Genomic DNA, 25,540 nt, shown 5'->3' with positions numbered 1-25,540 from the left:
CTCGTGGCTCCAAACGAACTTAGGGGTTTGCTTTTATAGGCCTAAAGAAGAGAGGGGAGCCTGACCAGGCAGTGGTGCAGTGGATAAAGCATTGGACTGGGATGCAGAAGGACCCAGGTTCGAGACCCCGAGCTCGCCAGCTTGAGCGCAGGCTCATCTGGTTTGAGCAAAAGCTCACCAGCTTGGACTCAAGGTCGCTGGCTCGAGCAAGGGGTTACTCGGTCTGCTGAAGACCTGTGGTCAAGGTACATATGAGAAAGCAATCAATGAACAACTAAAGTGTTGCAATGCACAATGAAAAACTAATGATTGATGCTTCTCATCTCTCTCAGTTCCTGTCTGTCTGTCCCTGTCTATCCCTCTCTCTGACTCACGCTCTGTCTCTGTAAAAAAAAAAAAGAAGAAGAAGAAGAAAAGAAAAAGAAAAAAAACGATCGGTGAGTTCTTGAAACCCTGCGGTAATCTGGTTCAGGTTAGTTGTCCCGAGATGCCTGCTTCTGGGTCATTCTACTCTAAGGCAAAGATGGGGCTGACTTACAGAGGTTAGGGGAATACTGAAGAAAGCATCCTTTAATAGTCTGTGGTGCCCTGGCCGGTTGGCTCAGCGGTAGAGCGTCGGCCTGGCGTGCGGGGGACCCAGGTTCGATTCCCGGCCAGGGCACATAGGAGGAGCGCCCATTTGCTTCTTCACCCCCACCCCTTCCTTCCTCTCTGTCTCTCTCTTCCCCTCCCGCAGCCAAGGCTCCATTGGAGCAAAGATGGCCTGGGCGCTGGGGATGGCTCCTTGACCTCTGCCCCAGGCGCTAGAGTGGCTCTCGTTGCGGCAGAGCGATGCCCCAGAGGGGCAGAGCATCGCCCCCTGATGGGCAGAGCCTCGCCCCTGGTGGGCGTGCCGGGTGGATCCCGGTCGGGCGCATGCAGGAGTCTGTCTGACTGTCTCTCCCCATTTCCAGCTTCAGAAAAATACAAAAATACAAAAAAAAAAAAAGTCTCTGGTGCCTGGCTTCAGAACAGGCAGAAAAGGGGTATTCCATGGGGATTGGCAAGGAACAAGAATACTAGCTTCTAACAGTCTCTTACTATGGGGAGTTATTCCCTTTTTAACTTCCTTTTTTTGCCTGACCAGGTGGTGGCGCAGTGGATAGAGCATCGGACTGGGATGCGGAAGGACCCAGGTTCGAGACCCCGAGGTCGCCAGCTTGGGCGCGGGCTCATCTGGCTTGAGCAAAGAGCTCACCAGCTTAGACCCAAGGTCGCTGGCTCCAGCAGGGGGTTACTCGGTCTGCTGAAGGCCTCCGGTCAAGGCACATGTGAGAGAGCAATCAATGAACAACTAAGAGGTCGCAACGCGCAGCGAGAAACTGATGATTGATGCTTCTCATCTCTCTCCGTTCCTGTCTGTCCCTGTCTATCTCCGCCTTTGTAAAAAAAAAAAAAAAAAAAAAAAAAAAAAAAATACATTTTTTTTTTTAATTCTGGTGTTCTAGAACAGCTACAATTACCTTAGTCATTTTCTCAGTTTGTTTCTTCTCTAAGGTGTCTCTATTATTGTAAACTTTCTGAGCTATCTCTAACAGCTATCGCTGGGAAGCCTTCTAATTTTTGTAGCTTCCTCCTAATATCTGGAACTGACTGAGACACAAAAGCTAAGTTAACTGCCCTAGCATTTTCTGATGCCTCTGGGTCTAGAGGTGTATAGACCCTGTAGGCTTCCTGCAGTCTTTCTAAGAAAGCCACGGAGTCTCCTGAGGATCTCGAATAACTTCTGACACCTTAGACAAATTCATGGGTTTCTTAGTAGCTCCCCTGATCCGGGCTAACATAAACTGGTGAAAAGTGTTCAGAGTTTCCGGTCAAGCTGTGGTGTTAGGGTCCCATTCAGGCTAGACAACCAGAAATACCTTCTCGGAGTGGTCTTGTTATCCTCCTCAGACCTATTTATTCCTAACATAGCAGCTCTTCTTGCCTCTGATGTTATCCTTTTTCTCTCCTCAGCAGTAAATAAGGTGATTAGGAGTTGTTGACAATCATCCCAAGTGGGGCGATGTGTATACAGTACAGATTCTAACAGTCTTGTTAGGGCCTGAGGTTTCCCCAAAACCTGAGAAAGGGGATTCTGAGCCTTCTAATTATACAAGTCACTAGAAGAGAAAGAAATTTAAACTATGAAAGGTGACTTCTCTCAGGGGCAAAATGGGTTTAGAAGGGGCAGTATTCCCTAACTCCTCTCCTCAGGTCTGGCTCTAGGTATGAGGCGGTGATTCCCCGGAGCCAAAGCAGAGGAGGTAGGGGGACTGTAGCAAGGGGTGGCAGCCCCGAATTCCTTTAGTGCTCTCTTAGGTCTTTAGTTAGTTTTAGCTTTAAGCAATATAATATTTCTATGAATTTTGCTAGTTTATAATTTGTGGGCTTGTTTATGAATTTCCCTTCACTTTTGCCTTCTGGTTTTAAGCCAGAAATTTCCAATTGAAATCGCCTCTTTAAGGCTACGGGCCTCACACAAGAGGAGAGATAGAAGCTAGCAGAAAAAGCTATTTCCTCTGTGGAAAAGACAGAGAACCCTGAAACTAGAGGTCTTGGATTCAAGAAAAGAGATCTAGCAAGTCCGAGAAAAGTGGCTCGAATCAGAAAATGTCATGAGAGATTTCTCTGATGAACAAAGAGAAACTTCAGAACAGACAATTTACCATGTACATTTACACTGATTTTTAGGCAGTTCAATGGACGAAGGAAGGGGTTGCCCCATCAGGAGCCTCTCAGGTGTTCACCTGGCTGCTTCCCTCGTGGGTGCCACAAACTAGAAACTCAGGCTCAGGCACCAGAGATCTCCACTTACACACCAATCACTCAGGGGTTTTTAGGCAGAAACAATAAAAGCAAAGAATGAGATCTCAACATGGACAGATATCACAATGGTGTCCCTGGAATTCTGAGGCAGGACTGATTAACTCAGTCCCCACTAATTGTCTTTGTAGAGCACAAACAAATGTCCCTGGAAGCCCGAGGCAGGACTCAAACTCTCCACCAACATTTGGGTCTTGGAGAGCCTACTGTATGAGTGTGATCGCGTTTAATCCTCCACCACAGTAGTTTCAAACTGACTAGTCACAAACAGAAAAGCTAGAATAGAATTCAGAACAGACAGAAAGCTAGAATTCAGCAAAGCAAAAGATTTGCCTTTACTTAGCTCCGGAGACTTTCCTGATGACCCCAAATGGGTGGATGGGCATGCTGATTGTCCATAGCTGACTGTCGGCCAGTCAGAAAAGACTAGAGGGGGCCCTGGAATGTCTCCAGGCACCTCCCCTGCTAGGTTTCTGTTCCCAGCAGTCAGGCCGAGGAGTGTGTCAAAACCAATGTGTCCAGAGGACACGATCCCGGACGAGCCCCCAAATGTTGTATCTGGACAGCGAGGAAACAAACGTTTTGCCACACAATTAAGTCAAATTAAGGAGTCTTTAATTTAATGCTGGCTACCATGAGTGGATTCACATCCTAAAGAACTCGCGGCCCCAAACAAACTTAGGGGTTTGCTTTTATAGGCCTACAGAAGAGAGGGGAGGGGTGACCACCTAGCCAAAGCAATTTTACAGAAGCAAAACAGGCTTTCGGTTATCCTTGGGAAAATCTAGGAAGATAGTGCTCAGCAAAGCATTTTACAAAAAGCAAAAGAATGTGCTCAGTTATCTTAGCCTTTTAGTGAGATTGTTAAGGTAGCAAGCAGCTTTAGGGCTTTCCAGAATCTAGACATTAGTGAACATTTATGGCCTTTACAGAAGTGAACATTTATGGCCTTTACTCTTTTCATTTACTCATCTGCAAATCTTGCAAAACTCGTTCTATGGTCAGGGATATGGTGTTTCTACATTTCACACTGTAGTCATCAGAACATCTGCTCCCAAAAGCAGCCTAGTCAGACATGTCAAATCATCAGACACCACTTGCAACTTTGTTCTGAGGACTTTGTGAGCTGGATCTTCTTTACTGCCTGAAATCAGGCAGAGCCTGGCTGCAAGTGAACCTGAATAATCATACATTTCCATTAAAAAGCAGCCCTAGGGGTGCGGGATGAAGATGCTGGTGAGGGTGCTAAAAAGAAAGGTGGGGCCTGACCAGGCAGCAGTGCAGTGGGTACAGTGGATAGAGCGTCGGCCTAGGACACAGAGGACCCAGGTTCGAAACACCGAGGTCGCCGGCTTGAGCGTGGGCTCATCCAGCTTGAGCGTGGAATCATAGACAACCTCACGGTTGCTGGCTTCAAGCCCAAGGTCGCTGGCTTGAGCAAGGGGTCACTGGCTCAGCTGGAGTCCCTCGGTCAAGGCACGTATGAGAAAGCAATCAATGAACAACTGAGTTGCTGCAGTGAAGAACTGCTGCTTCTCATTTCTCTCCCTGTCTGGCCCTATCTGTCCCTCTCTCTGTCTCTGTCTCTCTCGCTGAAGAAAAAATAAAATGGGGATTAGGGAAAAGGCTGAGTGGAAGTGAGATGGCTTCGTGGTTACTGCACTTCTAGCAAGATAACAACAATGGCTACTTTTTGAGGAAGAAAAATATGTAAAGTGTTTCCCACTCAGGAAGAGTAGCCTCAGCTTTGTGATTGGAGAATATATGTCTGTGATTCCAGGCTGTCTTCTGGCTAGTGAGACTGTTGTTTCTTGAGAATTTGACCATGTCAGTCATCATGGAGCAGAGCCAGAACAATACCCAGAAAGATGCAGAGGCAGCATAAGTCTCCAAAATCAAGGAGCCCTGAATGGGGATGACCATCACCTAGGCAACAGTGGCTGCTGAGGAAGCCCCCACCTCCAATCCACCCCTGCACTCTGAACAAATGACATAGCTTTTGTGGCTATCATTCTGTCTGACTTCTTTCTTCCCTGAATATTCTCACAATATGCTGGAGGTTAGTGCAGGAAGGTTGGCTCCATCACCAGAATCAGCTTGGTCCCAGGAAAAACTTGTTTCTACCACTGCCTCCTCTTCAGATGTTGATTTATGTAAACACTGCATAGGTGAGGAATTAGAAGAGAAGCTGCTCACTCACACAGTCCTTCCTGATGGCAAGATTGTCTGTGGTGGCCCTGCCTCAAAAACCCCCTGTGGGCCCTGGCCGGTTGGCTCAGTGGTAGAGCGTCAGCCTGGCGTGCGGAAGTCCCGGGTTCGATTCCCGGCCAGGGCATACAGGAGAAGCACCCATCTGCTTCTCCACCCCTCCCCCTCTCCTTCCTCTCTGTCTCTCTTCCCCTCCCACAGCCGAGGCTCCATTGGAGCAAAAGATGGCCCAGGTGCTGGGGATGGCTCCTTGGCCTCTGCCCCAGGCGCTAGAGTGGCTCTGGTTGCAACAGAGCGACGCCCGGATGGGCAGAGCATCGCCCCCTGGTGGGCATGCCAGGTGGATCCCGGTTGGGCGCATGCGGGAGTCTGTCTGACTGCCTCCCCGTTTCCAGCTTCAGAAAAATACAAAAAACAAACAAAAAACAAACAAACAAAAAACCCCGTGGCAGTTGGCAGCATGGCTGGTGTGGCCAGAATGTATGGGGTGAAAGGGTTTATGCTATTTGCTGAGACTGGAGAGGTCAGTGAGAACAGACTTCCCAGGACTTGAGAGCCAAATAAAAGGATCTGATATATCCTAAGAGCAATGGGAAACCATAGGAGAAATTTAAGCAAGAGGGCGGCATCAGATTTTTTTCAAAAAGGGAATGAATTGGATATGGGAAGACCAGGAAGAGATGAGAGATGAAGGTAGCCTGCAGTAAGAGAGTCAGTAAACAGAAAGGAGACACTCCTGGGAGATTTTGGGAGGCTGACCCAGCAGAATTTGGAAAGGCCACAAAAGGGGAGGGGTGAGCTGACCTGTGGTGGCACAGTGGATAAAGCGTCGACCTGGAACGCTGAGGTCGCTGGTTCGAAACCCTGGGCTTGCCTGGTTAAGACACACATGGGAGTTGATGCTTCCTGCTCCTCCCTCAGTTCTCTCCTCTCTCTCTCTCCCTTCTCTAAAATAAATAAATAAAGAAAGAAAGAAAGAAAGAAAGAAAGAAAGAAAGAAAGAAAGAAAGAAAGAAAGAAAGAAAGAAAGAAAGAAAGAAAGAAAAAGAAAGAAAGGGAAGGGTGGACAGAGGGAAGGAGGGATCATGGGATCATGGATGACATTCAGGCCAGCTCTGCAGCCAGGCCCTGCGCTTCCCTGCAACTTCTGCCCACTTCCAGCACCTGAATAACTTTTGTCATTGCCTCTGCTCCCAAACTGTCCCTGTATCCAATTCTGTCCACTGACTCTGGAAGCTCCTAGAGGACAGGCTTGACTAGTGTGTGCCAGTTTCCCTCTGCACAGGGCAGGGCACAAAGTTGGCCTCTGTGAGCACCAGGGAAGGGTAGGCAACCCTGTTGGCTAAAATCTGCTTGCCACTTGAGTGTGAGTGCTCACATGCCCCTGAGTGTGTAAGGGTCTGGGTGTATCTATATTTCTGTGATCGGCTTTCTGTGTTCACCTCAAGGCAATGGCCGGCAGAGCCAGCCTATCTAAGGACTAAAGTTGAATATTATAGAAAATTTGCTGCCTGGCTAATCTAAAGAGATGGTGCCCATCTTCTCTGGCTCAACACAGCCTATCTCTGTTGAACTACAGTTTCTCCCGAGTCCTGGGATGTTCAACATCCCAGAAGGAAAACACTTTGAGGAAAACCCTCAAAAAGTTAAATTCTCCCTTGTCATTCTTCTATCAGCAGCTGCTATTCATTTGCCTGGAGTTTCTGTCCTTCTTTCTCTTCCCCATTCTCTATAGCCCCCACTTCCAGGTGGGGCTATCAAGAGTGGATCAGACAAGCTGTTACCCTCAAAAAGTTAAATTCTTGCCTGACCTGTGGTGGCACAGTGGATAAAGCATCGACCTGGAAATGCTGAGGTCGCTGGTTCGAAACCCTGGGCTTGCCTGGTCAAGGCACATATGGGAGTTGATGCTTCCGGCTCCTCCCCCCCTTCTCTCTCTCTGTCTTTCTCTCCTCTCTCTCGGTCTCTCTCTCTCCTCTCTAAAAATGAATAAATAAAAAAAAATGAAAAAGTTAAATTCTCCCTTGTCATTCTTCTATCAGCAGCTGCTATTCATTTGCCTGACGTTTCTGTCCTTCTTTCTCTTCCCCATTCTTTATAGCCCCCACTTCCAGGTGGGGCTATCAAGAGTGGATCAGACAAGCTGTTTGTCCCCAAACACATATTTTTTGGCTAGGAGAACAGCAGATCAAAGAGTTCATCTCCACTCAGCTGCAGGAGTGGGTGTAGGGGCTGCTGACCAGCAACAGGGGGTGGGGTGGAGGGAAGGGAACCACCAGGTCTGACTTTGGGTGCACAAGCCACCAGAGCCGTGGGGGACTCACATTCTGGAGTGGAGCTGCCTAGAGTACCCTCCAGCGGCAGAAGACAAGGAGTAGACCCACCTGCAGTATTGCCCTTCCTCCTGGCCAAAAGGCAATGGGCAACATTAAGTGCACAGTCCCGCCTGACCTGTTGCGGCGCAGTGGATAGAGCATAGATCTGGAATGCTGAGGTCACTAGTTCAAAACTCCTGGCTTGCCAGTCAAGGCACATACGGGAAGCAACTACTATGAGTTAATGCTTCCTGTCCCCCCCCCTTCTCTCTCTCTCCTCTAAAATCAATAAATAAAATCTTTTTTTTTTTTAAGTGCACAATCCCTCAAATACACCCAAGCTCAGAACCCTTCCCCTCCTGGATAGCACAGGACCTCTAGTCTCTCTAGAAGAATTTTGCCCACTTCGTTTTGGGAGAAGTTTCTAGGGTCTCCATTCCTCAGACTTAGGTCACTACCACTATACTGGCCACTCCTATCACCTGAGGAAGGTTACAAAGATGGACAGCTTCCCGGGGTGCTAAGGGTCAGAGTAGAAACTTGAGAAGCTGGGGATGACGGAGTTTGGGCACAGACCCAAAAGCCTCCCGGCTTCTGTGATAAGGCACATCCCCAGGGTGTGTGGGTGTGGATGCGGGTGTGTGGGTGGGGGTTCCTGGAGGAGAGAGCTAGGGTGAGGGCTTGATGCTTGGAACGGGGAGGGGCCAGTGGAGCAGGCACAGGAACTCAGCCCTTGAGATTTCTAGGAGAGCTAGAGCCAGAGGAACCGCAGCAAAAGGCGAGTGTACCCACAAACTAAGTGCCAGGCCTCTCCACAGGACCCAATCTTCTGACTGCCACGAGGTGGGGCCTTCTTCCACAGTGAGGTAGGAGGGTTACTGGCCAGCAGGTCAGCCAACGGCTCTGGGAGAAATCTTCCTGGGATTGGGGGCTCTGCTGCCCTAAAAATGACTTATTTCCTTCACTCAAGTAACCTATATCTGCATTTCTTCTCTGTTGATTAAATGTTCCCTGATTCTCTCCAACAGTTGCCCAGTTTACATCCCAAAGTCCCTCCATTTCGAACCCTGGGGAGGTGTAGGTATCCTAAGCAGAGAGGCCTTTCCTGAGGGTGACTGGGGAAGATGAGAGAAGGGGGGCTCCTGACAGTTCCCTATTCCTGGCTGGAGTCCTGGGGGTGGGGCTGGGGAGTAAGGTAGGGGACAGAGGTCGGGCAGGGGGCTCCTTCCTGAAGCCAGAGTCCATAAAGTTAACTCCTCATTTCCAGAGAGGATCTCCTCCCCCACAATCAACCCACGTGGCCCAGCACAGGAAAACCAGGAACTCAGAAACGTGACCATAGAAATACCTGCCTAGAGGTATCCAGGACAGACGGCAGGCAGATGGGCCACGTTGTGGTTGGGAGAGGTCATAAGGCCCAGGGCCACTCTCTGGGAGAAGCACTCCAGGCCCTCTCTCTTGAGAGGAAGGCTCAGGGGAAGAGAAACCTAGGCGCCCTCGCGGCTGGAAGCGGGAGGCAGCGCCGCCCCCTGGCGGCAGCACTGCGCGCCGTCGCGACTCTGCTCACCCGCCGCAAGGTCCTGTGACTTCATCTCTCTCGCGCGAGGCCGCGCAGCTGAGTCGCTCTAGCCGACGGTTGGGACCCCATCGTCGCCCTCTGCCCCACTTCTGCTTCTCTCAGGCTCTCGAGACCAGCCCCAGCCCGCCCGCCGGACTTGCGCAGCATGCGGCCCGCGGGCCTCGAGTGTCCCCGCATGCTTGGCGGGAGGCCTCTGCTGCGTCTGCTGCTCCTGCTGTCGCTGCTACCGCAGCCGGTAACCCGTGCCCAGACGACGCCAGAGGCTTCCAGCACCCCGACAGCGCTGGGCACCCCCAGCGCCCTGCCCACACCAAGCACCCTCAGCACCCTGACTGGGCCAGCAGCTAGCGACTCTGCTGAGCCAGGCACCCCTATAGCCCCAACCTCGCTGGGAACCCCCAGCGCCCCGAATCTGCGCGAGCTTGCTCGGACCCTGATGCGGGACTTCCCACTTGTGGATGGGTGCGTAGGTGCGGTGCAGGGTTGAAGGGGCAGGGGGACTGAGCTCACCCCCTGGGCTGGGGAGGGCTTCCTGAGCATGCAGGGCTAGTGAGGAGGTTAGGAGGTTACCTCACACCACCCCTGCATGGCTCTTCCCGTCATTCGCGGAAGCCCTTTTCCCTTCTCTGTCATCCCCTCCTTGGTGGGAATGCCGTAGCCCAGGCCCCAGAGGGTCCTAGTATAGTCTGTGTGACAGTGTGGGGTGGGGTATGCTTGGTCTGGCCCAGGCCTGGCACCATGTCCCACATGATCCCCAGACCGGAAGTAGTCCACCCAAATGACCCTGATCTGACCCAGCCTTGACCTCCTTCCAGCCACAACGATATGCCCCTGGTCCTGAGGCAGTTTTACCGCAACCGGCTACAGGATGTTAACCTGCACAATTTCAGTCATGGCCAGACCAGCCTGGACAGGCTTAGAGAAGGTCTTGTGGGTGCACAGGTACCACAGGGACACACAAGGTGCCACTGGCTGCTGGGGACTATGGGGGGGTGGGCGGGGAATGCGGGGGAATATGGGGCCCTAGAGATCACAATAAATTAGTCACCATACTGACCCAAAAAGTCAGTTACCATAGTGACCCAAAAAGTGTCATGACATGAATACTGTGGATTGCAGGTGCCATGGTGAACTAGCTTGGTGGGCACCTGGGCGCCACAGAACAAGCAGTTCATTACATGTGACCTCTGAACCCCCTGGGTGCCGTGTGGGCTCTAGAGGCTATGAAAGGAGGAGCTCTAAGGAGCCCCTGCCCACACTAATCCCTGGCTATCTCCTAGTTCTGGTCAGCCTACGTCCCATGCCAGACCCAGGAGCGGGATGCCCTGCGCCTCACCCTGGAGCAAATTGACCTCATCCACCGTATGTGTACCTCCTATTCTGAGCTGGAGCTTGTGACCTCAGTTAAAGGTAGGCAGGCTGGTGGAGTGGTGTTAGGGACTTGATTGAGCTATCCAGGTCCCTGAAAGTGATATCTGATCTACCTGCTCCCCAGCTCTGAACAGTACCCGGAAGTTGGCTTGCCTCATTGGTGTGGAGGGCGGCCACTCACTGGACAGTAGCCTTTCCGTCTTGCGTACCTTCTATAAGCTGGGTGTGCGCTACTTGACACTCACCCACACCTGCAACACACCCTGGTGAGCACAGTGCAGATGGTATGGGCCCATTGAGGCAGGGATCTATCCAAGATCCCAGTGGGACCCAAACTATACCTACCCCAGGGATCTGGCACTAACCCTGGAATGCGGAGGGAAGCTGGGTTCACAGAGCAAGGCTGGACCCCCAGCAGGGTCCTCCCACTGCCAGATACAGCCCAGCTTGGGTTTCTGCTCTTGCTGTAGGAGGGTGTAAGGATAGAGGGTTCAGTAGGGCCTCTAGGCTCTTGTGGCCAAGTCATGGCCACCAATCAGACTGCTTCCTCCTGCCTATCCTGCAGGGCAGAGAGCTCCGCTAAGGGCACCCACTCCTTCTACAACAATGTCAGCGGGCTGACCAGCTTTGGTGAGGTGAGAACCCTGGTTCCATACCCTGCCCAAATACATGTACACACCCCACCTGTTCCCTACCAATGCACATATATGTGCACTCCTGATATCTTCTCCCCAACCTCTTCCTGCAGAAGGTGGTAACAGAAATGAACCGCCTGGGCATGATGGTAGACTTGTCCCATGCCTCAGATGCCGTGGCACGACAGGCCCTGCAAGTGTCACAGGCACCTGTGATCTTCTCCCACTCGGCTGCCTGGGGGGTGTGCAAGAATGCACGAAATGTTCCTGATGATACTCTGCAGCTTCTGGTGAGACTGCCCTGGCCCTCGAACCTAAAGCAAGAGGTTTGAACCAGGAACCTTTGAATCTGAGACCCAGTGCCCTTAACTTCCTCAAATACCAGGCTAAACATCAGCCCCACAAACTCAAAGTCTATGGTCCTGAGCTCTTGAACCCAACAAAGGTCCTAGGTGGTAAAAAAAAAAAAAAAAAAAAAAAAAACTCCTCTAAATCTTCAAACCCAAGGCTAAGACACCACCCAAACCAAGGGTAAGACTACTCCATTCACACAAACCAGAGATGAAGTCTCTTCTGACCTCAAAGCCTGGGCTGACCACCTTCCTCACAGGGGCTCAGGCAGGTGGTTGTGCTGAGTGAGGAGGGGCAAGCTGAGTGTCCATTTGTCCGCCCATGCAGAAGAAGAATGGTGGCATCGTGATGGTGTCCTTGTCCGTGGGGGTGCTGCAGTGCAACTCGTTTGCCAATGTGTCCACTGTGGCAGGTAAGTCCTATCCTGAGCTCTCTGAGCAGCTCTGATTTGCAGTCAAATGCTCTACCACTGAGCTATACCCCCAAACAACTCTGATTTGGACTTGAAGCTTTAATGGGACCTCAGAACAGCCAAAAAAACACATTTGACCCACCCATTGGCAGTAGGCACAGCCCCCCAAAACAGACAGTACAGAGCACTCCGGTGCCACACAGAACTGAAGCCACAGAGGGGATAGTGAGGTATTTATGGGTGTAAGGGAGTCAGTCAGATATAAAGCCTGTGTGCCTCTGTAGGGGCTCCCAAAGCACCCTGCCCCGGTCGGTCTCTGGGCAGTCCCTTAGGTCTCTGCAGTCTTTTCACTTGTGCTCTTTGTCTCTCTCTCTCTCATCCTTCACACGTGTAGAAACGAACACATACAGGTTCTCAAGGAGACTTGAGGCAGGGTGAATCCTGATGTGAAATGGCCCAAATTGGTGGCTCTGGGATTTACTCCAAATCTGAAGTCCAGCCAGGAGGCAGCTGGGATTACATAGGTCAAAGCTCAGGGCTCTCAAGTTGGCACATTAGGTGCCAGGCTATGAAGTAATTGGCCTGCAAGGCCTACAGGCTGCAAGAAGGGAAATCAGCAGAGTCCAGTCCCCACTCCCGACCCCTGCCCTCACATTGCTCACTCTCCATCCTCCAGATCACTTTGACTACATCAGAGAAGTCATTGGATCCGAATTCATTGGTATTGGCGGAGATTATGATGGGGCCAGCCGGTGAGTACTTCCCTGTGGCTTGTCAGGGGCTAGCTGTGCAGCAGTGGGGCCTTCACAGTCTCTATGCCCACCATAGCATGGTCCTCATGGCCTTTAGGCCTTGACCATAGCCTCAGGTCTGCTGGCCCACTTGGGATCTCCCCTCCTAGGGTCCACTCTGGGTCACCATATTTGCCCAAGCCACCAGACAGAGCTCATCTGCCCACTATATGCACCCACCTCCAGTGTCAGCAGACCCACTGCCTCTGAGCAGACTTTTAGCAAGGCCTAGTACAGGCTCACCTTCTTTCCTGCTTGCAGTTGGGTCTGTGTACACGGGTTCAACCTAATTCTTTTTTTTTTTTTAATTTTTTTAAATTTATTTATTCATTTTAGAGGGGGAGGGGGAGAGAGAGAGAGAGAGAGAGAGAGAGAAGGGGGAGGAGCAGGAAGCATCAACTCCCATATGTGCCTTGACCAGGCAAGCCAGGGTTTTGAACCGGCAACCTCAGTGTTTCTAGGTTGACACTTTATCCACTGCGCCACCACAGGTCAGGACTCAACCTAATTCTTAAGAAAACTTTTCTTTTTATTTACAGAAGAAAAACTAGAATTCAGTGAAAGGCATAGATCTTAATGGTTCAATTCAAATGAGTTTTGGTGAATATTAAAGATTTTGATTCTGATGGATGAAGAACAGGGGTGAATCATTTATTCTCTCCCAGTCTCCATTTCCTATATCTGACCAGGGCTGGGGTTCAGTGGACTCTGGACACATAGGGCTGTGGTTCTGAGTCAGGACCCGGGAACAGATCTGGGGCCCAACGGCTGGTTGTCTGGCGGCCGTACAGTTTTCCTCAGGGGCTGGAAGACGTGTCTACATACCCAGTACTGATAGAGGAGTTGCTGAGGCGTGGCTGGAGTGAGGAAGAGCTCCAGGGTGTCCTTCGAGGAAACTTGTTGCGGGTCTTCAGACAAGTGGAACAGGTATGCTGGGCTGGGTGAAAATGGAGTTTAGGAGTCTGAGCACGTGTGTCGGGGGAAAGCTGTGGGAGCTGCTGACCACCACCTGCTGCCTCTAGGTACGGGAAGAAAAGAAGGGGCAACTGCCCTTAGAGGATGAGTTCCCGGACGAGCAGCTGGGCAGCCCTTGCCGCTCCGTCCTCCCACAGCTGAATCCGAGACAGCATGTGGCTCCAGAGCAGAAACTCACCAGGACTCCTATGCATTGGACACCCAAGTTGTCATCTAAGAAGTCATTATCAAAATCATCCTCCCACATGGCCCCAAGCCTCACAATTATAGCTGCCTTCCCAGTTGTCATTCTGTGGCTCTGGTGACCCAGTTAATCCTGTCAGATGTCACTTTGGCAGCTGTGGACACCCCACAAAATTCCCCCTTTGTGCAGGCACAAACATTTCCTGAAAATAAATATTTTTGACTGGAACCAGGCATAAGTGTTCTCTGTGGTGGGTCTGATGGCTCAGGCTCCCAATGCCGGTGGTTGCTGGGGACCCTGCAGTGCAGCCACCATTACTCTAGGAAGACCTGTTGGTGGTGGCCTGGGGAAACCCAGGTGATTGGGCCCAGAACTGGAAGAAGACAGTGGGTAGCTCTGGCTGCATGAGGGTGGACCTGCTCGGCGTTTCTTCTGAGTAGCTCACCTCAGTCCCCATCCTGGTCCACTGATCACCAGTAGGGGATCTTTCAGGGAATTCTAGTTGAGTGGTTTTCAACCTTTTTACACTTGGGGACTGGTGAAAATAAGAGAATTATTTCAGAGACTGCTAAGGCAGAAATCACCCTGAGCATAAACAAATTTGACTAAGATCATTAGGTCAGTTATCTTCATATATCTGGTGGACCAGTCTGCAGACCAGTGGTTGAAAAACACTGATCTAGTTCACATTCCCAAGCAGGGAACTGCCTGGATCACAAATGACCTTTGTCTCTATTTGGACAGAGCCCAGAATGTCAGGCCACTTAATGGGACTCCAATGCTGGATTGCCCTGGATATGGGCCCACATCTCCCCAACCCCCCAGGGACTTCCTCTTGGAGGGGCATAGGCTACTTGAAGACAACCTTGGCCATGGCCAGTGGCTCAGTAGATAGAGTGTCGGCCTGAGCTATGGACGTCCCCAGTTTGATTCCTGGCCAGGGCACACAGGAGAAGTGACAATCTGCTTCTCCTCTCCTCCCCTCCCCCTTTTCTCCGTCTTCCCTCCAGCTGACAGTGAGTGGTTGGATTGGTTCCAGCATGGTTCCAGCATGGTCCCTGGTGCACGTCAGCCTTAGGTGCTAAAAATAGCTCGGTAATTGAGCATGGTCCCAGACAGGGTTGTTGGGTGGATCCCATTCAGGGTGCATGCAGGAGTCTGTCTCATTATCTCTGCTCCTCTCACTCCAAAAAAAAAAAAAAAAAAAGAAGAAGAAGAAGAAGAAGAAGAAGACAACTACCCCATCTTACCCCCAAGCTATTAATAGTAATATAAGCAACTGCAACTGCAATAATAATAGCCAAAATTAAGCATTAATACATTAAGAGTTAATAATCACAGCTAATAATAATAATAAACATAATAGATAATGGATAATAAAAATAACAATACTAATAGTATATGCATATCCCATGACTGAGCAATTTTTCCCCAGGTATATACCCAAGAGGAATGCATACATACATGCCCCCCACGACATATGAAATATGATAATATAGCAGTACTATTCATAATAACCCCAAACTGTGCATTTCAGTCAAACTTCAAGGAGACAAAGACAAAAGATTGTATCAAAAGCAATCATTTTAAAAGTCACATTAACTTGAGGAACAACAATACTGACAACTGAATTTTCAATAAAAATAATGGAAATCTATCTTTAACCTGATGAATGAAAGTAACTACCAATGTTGAATTCTGTGCAGTGAAAACAGTTTTCAAAAATGAAGGAAAATAAATACATTTTCAGACCAACAAATGTGGAGAAAGAAATTGGAAATACATAAATCACCTAATAAGTATATCAGTTATTATGGGAAAAGTGCATATCAAATAGAAATTAAGGGGATTGGCCCTGGCTGGTTGGCTCAGCGGTAGAGCCTCAGCCTGGCGTGCAGGTTCGATTCCCGGCCAGGGCACACAAGAGAAGCGCCCATTTGCTTCTCTACCCCCACCCCCTCCTTCCTCTCTGTCTCTCTCTTCCCCTCCCGCAGCCAAGGCTCCATTGGAGCAAAGATGGCCCGGGCGCTGGGGATGGCTCCTTGGCCTCTGCCCCAGGCGCTAGAGTGGCTCTGGTCGCGGCAGAGCGACGCCCCAGAGGGGCAGAGCATCGCCCCCTGGTGGGCAGAGCGTCGCCCCTGGTGGGCGCCGGGTCCCGGTCGGGCGCATGCGGGAGTCTGTCTGACTGTCTCTCCCCGTTTCCAGCTTCAGAAAAATACAAAAAAAAAAAAAGAAATTAAGGAGATTAAGGTGCTCTAACTTCACATTGCAATGGAGATACAAACATCTAAATAACCCTGGCTGGATAGCTTAGTTACAAAGGTTGCAGGTTCCATCCCCAGTCAGGGCACATACAGGATCATATCGGTGTTCCTGTCTCTTTCTCTGTCTCTTCCTCCCTCACTAAAAAATCAATCAATCAATCAATAAAAACTTTTAAATAAAGTGTCTTCAGATTTTGAATGTTTTTTTATAGACATGTATTTATTGCATTTTATTGTTCATCTTTTAAATTCAGATTTTGAATGTTTTAACTGGAGAAGTTATGCTCTATGAATACATAGGATTTGTCAAAAGCTGCCACAGACTTGGCTTAATATTCTGAATTTATTTTTTTAATTCTGAATTTTTAGTCCTGTAAAAATTACACCTGAAATAGTTTTGAGAAATGTGAAATATTGGTGCTTTGTAATATAAACTCAGCATTATGTTTGAATCTTCTAAAATTGATTAACAAATTTTACTTAGTGGAATCATTCAAATTTGGAAATAGCCTTGAAAAAAATTTTCAACTATACTAATCACAGTGGTATGCTGTAAAAGAAGTTACGGGAAGCTGCAGTTATTTAAAAATTATTTGGTCTGCCCTGGCCGGTTGGCTCAGCTGTAGAGCGTCGGCCTGGCGTGCGGGGGACCAGGGTTCGATTCCCGGCCAGGGCACATAGGAGAAGCGCCCATTTGCTTCTCCATCCCCCCTTCTCCACCCCCACCCCCTCCTCCTTCTCTGTCTCTCTCTTCCCCTCCCGCAGCGAGGCTCCATTGGAACAAAGATGGCCCGGGCGCTGGGATGGCTCCGTGGCCTCTGCCCCAGGCGCTAGAGTAGCTCTGGTTGCGGCAGAGCATCGCCCCCTGGTGGGCGTGCCGGGTGGATCCCGGTCAGGCGCATGCGGGAGTCTGTCTGACTGTCTCTCCCCGTTTCCAGCTTCAGAAAAATACAAAAAAAATAAAATAAAAATTATTTGGTCAAAAGAAATTGTCAAACATGAAATCAACAGAAAGTGAACTAAACAAAGAAGTAGATTTTGCAAGTATTATTCATGAGGTTGCTTCCATTAAAGCCGGGAAAGTAAAATTATAATTCTGGCTTGGATATACATAAAATTATGGACAAATGAAAAAATGTGAGTTTTATTACACCTGATTTTCAGCTTTTGAATATTTTTCAACTATTTTAATGTTCTGGAAAGATTAATCATTAAAAAATACATAAAATGTACATCAGAGCACATTACCTTTTCCCTCAGGCTTCAAGTTGGCTGGGTTCTGCACTGTTACTCAGAGAGTTGTAATAGTGCTTCCTATTCATTTCACCTGTTCTCTCTTTCTTTTTTTTAATGTTTATTTTTATTGATTTTAGAGATAGAGGAAGGGAGAGAGAGACAGGAACATCAATCTGTTCCTCTATGTGCCCTGACAGGGGATCAAACTGGCAACCCCTACGCTTCGGGACGATGTTCTAATCAAGTGAGCCATCTGGCCAGAGCTGTTCTCTCTTTTCTTGACTCCTTTTGGATCAACTGAATAGCACTCTGAATCACCTTAATCCCATTTAAGATCCTTCCAAGCTGAGCGGACCCAGCTCCAGGTCCATTCGGTAAGAAACGGGAAGAGGTGGGGGTTAGAAGATAGTAGTTTAGCAGAGGGCCTGGGCTTCTGGGGCTCAGACTTAGGAGATGAGGCTGATTCAGGTAAGCACTCAACTAGTGCAGGTGTCCTAAATGGACATGGTAAGGCTGCTCTGTGACAGCCAGAAGTTAGAGATCTCAGTCAACTGTCACTGTTGGAAAAGCACACTGACAAGAACCAGAAAAACATTTCTCTTTTCTCCTCCTGCCTTTAAGTTCCCTGTAAGCTCCAGCCTTACAGAGCAGAAAATAGAAGGCTGGACCTAAAATTGAGAAACAATTGCCTAATAACCAGGATTGCTGCAACCTGATTCACTCCTTCTTTTGTGTTCCAACTCAAAACTAAGTGTCTGAATCTATCCCTTTAGCCCCACAACATCCTGAGCGGAAGAAACAGCCCAAAGGCTGGGCCCATCTCTGGGTTTCCACCCTCCCTGGATCCTTGACAAGGAATTTTTCATTATTTTTTAACTCCCTGATGCCATTAAGAAGATTTATATTTTATATTTTGCCCAACTTTTCTAGTTGTCAAAAGGAGTGTAACTTTGATTTACTTAGTCAACCCAAACCAGACATTTGGAACTGTTTATGTGTGGATAACATTTTAAAATTTTACTGTAAACATTAAGGCCTCTCCTTTCAGGCCTGACCTGTGGTGGCGCAGTGGATGAAGTGTTGACCTGGAATGCTGAGGTCATTGGTTCAGAACCCTGCACTTGCCTGGTCAGGGCACATGTGGGAGTTGATGCTTCCTGCTCCTCCTGTTCTCTCTCTCTCTCTCTCTCTCTCTCTCCTCTCTAAAAAATGAATAAATAAAAATTTTTAAAAATAAAATTTTTAAAAGGGAGCAATTTTTTCTTTAAAAAAGGCCTCTCCTTTCACTGGCCAACCTGGGATGGCCCCCCACTTCGGTGGCCTAACCCAGGCTCCACCCTTTCAAGGCTCAGCCACCACTCTGGTGCCTCCTCTAACATCTTCCCACCCTGGCTACCCCTCACCAGCACTACCCTCAGCCAGGATAACTATATTACAGAAAAAGATAATATATAAACTGACCAGGGAGTTGGTAATGCCCCTCCCAAGATGACTATTAACTAATGTTTAGTATGTATACTCTTATTGAATCTTTTTTTTTCTTTCTCTTTTTTTTGGGGACAGAGACAGATAGAAAGGAAGGTAGATGAGAAGCATCAATTCTTCATTGCAGCTCCTTAGTTGTTCATTGATTGTTTTTTCATATGTGCCTTGCTGGGGGGGGGGGGGTAGGCTACAGCAGAGCAGGTGACCCCGTGCTCAAGCCACGACCTCGGGTTTTCAAACCTGGGTCCTCCGCATCCCAGTCTGACGCTCTATCCACTGAGCCACCGCCTGGTCAGGCTAGAATCTTTTTTGTGCATATATAAAATATTAACATGGGTACAGAAGCAAATTTCAATACTAGATGTTAAAACATAACGGTCTCCCATAAATATTGTTCGTCTTTATTTTATTTTTATTACATATATAGGGAATCTTTTCTGTCAGTCAAAATAGATCTAATTCACTCTTCTGAGTCGGGACTTACAATTTAACGGAATAGCTGACCTGCCTGCTGGGCACATCCAGCAGGTGGGGCATATCCCTGTAACCAAAACCTCACATGGACCAGTGATTTGTCTAAGTGTGAGATGAAAAATATTCCTGCGCTCCTCCCTGTTCTTCCACTGGCCTACTTCCTTGGTTTGAGGTCCTGACCAGCAGCCATGGCGGAGGGATCCCAGGTAGAGGGAGCCCACGATTGGTCTCCAGAGAGTGCTCGAGGCAGTTGGGGGCGGGAGGGTCGTGCTGCTCCCTGGCGGCTCCGCCGTGCAACGGCGTTGTAAACCTCTGGGCGTCTTCCAGCTTCTTGATTTTTCTCACGAGGCCACGCCTCTGGGTGCCTTAAATCCAGTCGGGACCCCAATCATCGCCCTCTGCCTCTCTCGGCTCTCCAGACCAGACTCTGCCCGCCTGCCCGGACCGGTGCAGCATGCGGCCCGCGGGCCTCGAGTGTCCCCACGTGCTTGGCCGGCGGCCTCTGCTCTGTCTGCTCTTCTTGCTGTTGCTGCTGCCGCAGCCAGAAACCCGCGCCCAGACTATGCCGGGCGCCTTCAGCGCCCCGACCACCAGCGCCCAGACCATGCTGGGCAATCCCGGCGCCCTGACCACGCCCGGCGTCCCTAGTGCCCTGACAACGCCAGGAACTTCCAGAGCCCAGAGACAGCAGGAGCGCACGCGGGCCTTGATGCGGGAATTCCCGCTGGTGGATGGGTGCGTAGTTTCCATGTGGGGGCTGGCGGGAGCTGTACTCATCCTTAGGCAGGGGGAGGGGTCCTGAGCAGCAGGGCTAAAAAAGAGACTTCCTCAAAACCGCCCCTGTATACACTCTCTCCGCCATCATTCAGGGGCCCCCTTCTCAACATTATCCGTTTCTGGTGGAACTCCACCCTTAAGCTCAGCCTCCAGAGGTCTCCCTATTGCTGTGAGGTGGGAAGGTAGGTGGGCCAGGCCAGGGCCAGGAATACTGACATGGCCTGCCTGACCTACAGGCCATGTCCCCACTCTAACCTTGTCTTGATGCCCCCAGCCATAATCATCTGCCCTGGCTCCTGAGACAGCTTTTCCGGAACAGGCTACAAGATGTTAACCTGCGCAACTTCAGTCGTGGTCAGACCAGCCTGGACAAGCTTAGAAATGGCCTCGTGGGTACCCAGGTACCACAGGAACACACAGGGTGCTGCAGCATGGCTGCTGGGGAATGTGGAAGCCACAAAAACCTGGAGTCCTCTAGGGGCCTAGGTATCATAGGACACACAATGTGTCATTGTGTGGCTGCTGGGGAGTGTGGGGGTGTTGGAGGTCAAGACAGGCTGGCCACATGGTTCTGTGGAGGTACCCAGAAAGTGACCAGAAAATCCCTGGTGATTGTGGGAGGTGCTAGAACCACAAAGGACATGATGGATTAGCCATGGTATGTTCATATAGCACTTGAACAAATAGCAGGCAATGATGTGTCATGAGTCCACAATATGGCAGCTGACAGCAAGCTGAATAGCCACCAAGGTGCCCTGGGGTAACGCAGTGCCTCACTTGGATCCCTGACATAAATGGGTACCTTGGGGGGGTTGAGGAGTGGCAGGCCAAGGCCTGATCTCATTCTGGACCCCTGGACCTACCTCTAGTTCTGGTCAGCCTCCACCCCTTGCCAGACCCAGGACCAGGATGCTGTGCGCATCACACTGGAACAGATTGACCTCATTCGTCGCATGTGCGTTTCCTATGAAGAACTGGAGCTTGTGACCTCAGCCAAAGGTGGGCTGTTGAATGTGGGGTTACTCAGGGGTTTATTCTAGTGATTCTGGTCCTGGGCCTTGACCACTTGATTATCCACCCTCTTCTAGGTCTGAACAGCACTCAAAAGCTGGCCTGCCTCATTGGCGTGGAGGGTGGTCACTCACTGGACAGCAGCCTCTCTGTACTGCGTAGTTTCTATCTGCTGGGAGTGCGCTACCTGACAGTCACCTTCACCTGCAGCACGCCCTGGTGAGCACAGTGGAATGATAGACGGCATAGCGGAGAAACTGCCAGAGAAGCGAGAACAGAGGGGTCCAGAGAGGGAGGTGGAACTTCCAGCAGGTCTGTCACACTCATAGATAGCAGCTGACCTAGGTTCTAGGTGAGATAGGTGAACAAACAGAGGGACTGCAGAGTCCCCAGGCTCTGATGGCTAAGGTGTGGCCCGATAGATTGCCCTCCCCTGGCTGTTCTGCAGGGCAGAGAGTTCCACCAAGTTTGAACACCACTTATACACCAATGTCAGCGGGCTGACCAGCTTTGGTGAGGTGAGTACTCCTGTTCCCTACCCTAACTCACTCGTTCCCTACAGATATGTGCATATACATGCATCCCTGACACACATACCAAGTTAAAAAAAACACAACTGTCCCTGCAGAAGGTGATAGGGGAAATGAACCGCTTGGGCATGATGGTGGACTTGTCCCATGCATCAGACGACTTGATGCAAAGAGTGCTGAACATAGCGAAGGCTCCTGTGATCTTCTCCCACTCAGCTGCCAGGGCTGTGTGCAACAATGTACTGAATGTTCCCGATGACATCCTGCAACTTCTGGTGAGCGGCTACCCAGCCCTCAAACCCAGGGCTAAGCATGCTTCATACAAATATTATTATTATTTTCATATATATGTTTTTATTTTATTTTATTTTATTTTTTTACAGAGACAGAGAATGAGAGAGAGGGATAGACAGGGACAGACAGACAGGAACGGAGAGAGATGAGAAGCATCAATCATTAGTTTTTCATTGCACGTTGCAACACCTTAGTTGTTCATTGATTGCTTTCTCATACGTGCCCCGACCACGGGCCTTCAGCAGACTGAGTAACCCCTTGCTGGAGTCTCGAACCTGGGTCCTCTGCATCCCAGTCCGACGCTCTATCCACTGCGCCTCCACCTGGTCAGGCTATATGTATTTTTTAATGTTCGTTTTGTTGATTTCAGAGAGAGGAAGGGAGGGAGGGAGAGACAGGAAGATTGATTTGTTCCTGTATGTGCTCTGACTGGGGATTGAACTGGCAACCTCAGCTTTGGGACAATGCTCTAACCAAACAAGCTATCCGGCCAGGGCCAAATATTATTATTAATTTGTCAGCAAGAGAGAAGGGAAGGGAGAGAGATGAGAAGCATCAATTTATAGTGGCAGCACTATAATTCATTGGTTGGTTCTCTCTTTTTAAAGATTTTATTTATTGATTTTAGAGAAAGGGGAGAGAGAAAGAGAGAAAGGTGGGGGGGGGGGGCGGTGAGCAGGACGGATCAACTTATAGCCGCTTCTTATATGTGCCTTGACTGGGCAAGCCTGGGGTTTCGAACTGATGACCTCAGCATTCCAGATCCACAAAACTTTATCCACAGCGTCACCACAGGTCAAGCCCTTGATTGCTTCTCGTACATGCCTTGACTGGGGTGCTCCAGCTGAGCCAGTAACCCCTAGCTTAAGCCAACGACCATGGGACCATATTGATAATCCTATGCTTAAGCCGGCAACCCTGCACTCAAACCAGATGAGCCTGCACTCAAACTGGCAACCTTGGAGTTTCAAACTTGTGACCTCAGTATCCCATGTTGATGCTCTATTCACTGTACTACCAGCAGTCAGGCCAAAGATTCTTTTTTTTTTTTTTTTTTTTTGTATTTTTCTGAAGTTGGAAACGGGGAGACAGTCAGACAGACTCCCACATGCACCCAACCAGGATCCACCCGGCATGCCCACCAGGGGGCGATGCTCTGCCCATCTGGGGCGTTGCTCTGTTGCAACCAGAGCCATTCTAGCGCCTGAGGCAGAGGCCATAGAGCCATCCTCAGCGCCCGGGCCAACTTTGCTCCAATGGAGCCTTGGCTGCGGGAGGGGAAGAGAGAGACAGAGAGGAAGGAGAGGGGGAGGGGTGGAGAAGCAGATGGGTGCTTCTCCTGTGTGCCCTGGCCGGGAATCGAACCCGGGACTCCTGCACACCAGGCCGACGCTCTACCACTGAGCCAACCGGCCAGGGCCAGGCCAAAGATTCTTAACCTTGAACAAAGCTACCAACTCAGGCCTCACTTTTGGACCCAAGGCTAGTTAATCCTCCTGATCTCTGAAACTCAAGTCCAAATCAGTTTTACCCAGGGACCCACAAACCCAGAGGAGGTGCAATGTCTTCCAATGCTTGAAGCCAAGATTGAACACTTTCCTACCATGGCCCCCTGGGGCACAGGAGGCAGGCCGTCAGGCCAGAAGGGCCAAACTGAGTATCCATTTGTTCATCCCTGTAGAAGAAGAATGGTGGCATTGTGATGGTGACGCTGTCCATGGGGGTTTTACAGTGCAACCTGTTGGCTAATGTGTCCACTGTAGCAGGTGAGCCCTACCTCGACTCCTCGTGCAGTTCTAGCTTGAGCCTGTGGCCACTGGGGCCCTCAGAACAGCTCCACACCTGCTTGACTCTGGGCAGACCTCTCAACAACCCAGGGGAGTAGACACAGCTCTTCACTGCCACCCATATCTGGGCCCACAGTCAATGCTGATGGGCTTGGGCAGGAAGAAAGACTGCGTCTGAGTCTCACTTTTATTCCCACACTTCTGGACAGGATAGGCAGAGCCCTGACCAGGGTCTCAAGGAACCCAAAGGCAGGGTGGCTCCTGGGCAGGAAAAGGTCCTAAAGGGTGGCTCTGAGGTTTACTCTAGGTCCAGTGTCCTGCCTATAGCCACATCAGAACTCATGGCTGGCCAGGAGCTCTGTGGAGTCAGCTGCCCTAGCCTGGAGTACTGGGCAGGGGAACTGGCCAGGACTGAGCTTCTCCAGATCGGGGCTGGTGCCGGAGTCTAACTTTAGCCCAGTGCTTCCCATCACTAACCTCCACCTTTTAGATCACTTTGACCACATCAGGGCAGTCATTGGATCTGAGTTTATCGGGATTGGCGGAAATTATGATGGGTCTGGCCGGTGAGTGTTTCCCTGGGGTTTTTCTTGGGCTGGGGTATAGCAGGGAGTTATAGTTCCCCATCCGATGGTCCTCCCATCCTTCAAGCCTCAACCACAGGCTTTTGTCTTCCAGCCAACCTGATGTTTCCATACTCCCAGGGCCTGTTTCCTGGGCTCTCCCTGTCCCTTCTGTTGCCCACTGGACCCTTCAACCCCTCCAGATCATCACCCTCATTAAATACTCCCCTCCTATAAGCAGAGCTCATCTGCCCTGCACAAGCTCCACTCCCCACCCAGCAGATCTATTGTGGGCTGCTCAGCTGCTCAGTGGGTAGACGCTGCAGAAGCCTAGTCTTCAAGGAGCTTCCAAAGTTGCAATCAGTAACCTGAAAAAACATGCGTTCAGTTTTCCATATGTGACTGGGGCTGTTGAGACAGTGGCCCTAGACCAGGATCAGGGCTGAGGTCCCACAGCTGGCTTGCTGGTGGCTACACAGGTTCCCTCAGGAGCTGGAGGATGTATCTACATACCCAATCCTAATAGAAGAGTTACTGAGACGTGGCTGGAGTGAGGAAGAGCTTCAGGGTGTCCTTCGTGGAAATCTTCTACGGGTCTTCAGACAAGTGGAACAGGTATTATGCTGGGCTGAGCAAAAGGGTGATTCAGTGGTTTGAACAAGTGAGGGATGTGCTGGGGAAGCCACTGACTGCTGAATCCCACCCCCAGGTGAGAGAGGAAAACAGTGATCAGAGCCCTGCAGAGGATGAGTTTCCAGACAGGCAGGTGGGCAGGTTCTGCCACTCCCACTTCCTTTCTCAGCCTCATCATGAACACCTGGCCACACACCTGGAGGTGTCCAAGTGGCCTACCAATCATATTCTCCAGAGACCCTCAAAAGCTTCCCCACACCAGGTTTTAGGTTTCATGGCTACTGCTGCTGCCTTCTCAGTCACCCTGTGGCTCTGGTGACCTGGTCAGTTCCCCAGAGGTCCCTTAGCAAAGTTCACAAAATCCCCCTCTCAGTCATCCAGACACAATCATATGCAAAGAATAAATATTTTGGACATGGAACCAGGTGTGACTGCCCTTCCTTCGCATGGAACGGGGTGTGGGACTGGATCCAGGTGGCTCTTAGGTAGCGAGGGGTCTTGTGGTCTAGCTCTAGCTGCTCAAGACGAATGGTTCCCAGTGGCCTCCAGCTTGGTCTCATCTCAGGCAGGCAGAGACATCTTACCATATTCTACACCAGGGGTCCCCAAACTACGGCCCGCGGGCCGCATGCGGCCCCCTGAGGCCATTTATCCGGCCCCCGCCGCACTTCCAGAAGGGGCGCCTCTTTCCTTGGTGGTCAGTGAGAGGAGCATAGTTGCCATTGAAATACTGGTCAGTTTGTTGATTTAAATTTACTTGTTCTTTATTTTAAATATTGTATTTGTTCCCGTTTTGTTTTTTTACTTTAAAATAAGATATG

The 25,540-nt window shown here is 50.1% G+C and overlaps 2 protein-coding genes across 2 annotated transcripts; both read left to right on the top strand.

Annotated features, from left to right (window-relative positions):
• The first annotated feature begins 8,118 nt into the window (after positions 1 to 8,118).
• On the top strand, positions 8,119 to 13,869 carry LOC136380588 (dipeptidase 2-like). Its single transcript, XM_066348558.1, has 11 exons — positions 8,119 to 8,233; positions 9,049 to 9,408; positions 9,762 to 9,888; positions 10,227 to 10,356; positions 10,442 to 10,583; positions 10,883 to 10,952; positions 11,066 to 11,242; positions 11,631 to 11,715; positions 12,392 to 12,467; positions 13,298 to 13,433; positions 13,529 to 13,869. The coding sequence occupies exons 2-11, from the start codon at positions 9,092 to 9,094 to the stop codon at positions 13,784 to 13,786; spliced, it is 1,518 nt and encodes a 505-aa protein (XP_066204655.1). The 5' UTR covers positions 8,119 to 8,233; positions 9,049 to 9,091; the 3' UTR covers positions 13,787 to 13,869.
• Positions 13,870 to 19,578: 5,709 nt separating this feature from the next.
• Positions 19,579 to 25,078, top strand: DPEP3 (dipeptidase 3). The gene is made up of 10 exons (XM_066348892.1): positions 19,579 to 19,859; positions 20,176 to 20,302; positions 20,771 to 20,900; positions 20,990 to 21,131; positions 21,361 to 21,430; positions 21,541 to 21,717; positions 23,418 to 23,502; positions 24,014 to 24,089; positions 24,566 to 24,701; positions 24,796 to 25,078. The coding sequence occupies exons 1-10, from the start codon at positions 19,579 to 19,581 to the stop codon at positions 25,036 to 25,038; spliced, it is 1,467 nt and encodes a 488-aa protein (XP_066204989.1). The 3' UTR covers positions 25,039 to 25,078.
• Positions 25,079 to 25,540: the final 462 nt, after the last annotated feature.

The sequence above is a fragment of the Saccopteryx leptura genome, chromosome 9, assembly GCF_036850995.1.
Source record: "Saccopteryx leptura isolate mSacLep1 chromosome 9, mSacLep1_pri_phased_curated, whole genome shotgun sequence".
In the NCBI taxonomy this organism is placed as follows: domain Eukaryota; kingdom Metazoa; phylum Chordata; class Mammalia; order Chiroptera; family Emballonuridae; genus Saccopteryx; species Saccopteryx leptura.
Note: the sequence above shows the minus strand (reverse complement) of the source record. Positions and strands in the feature narration are given on the sequence as shown.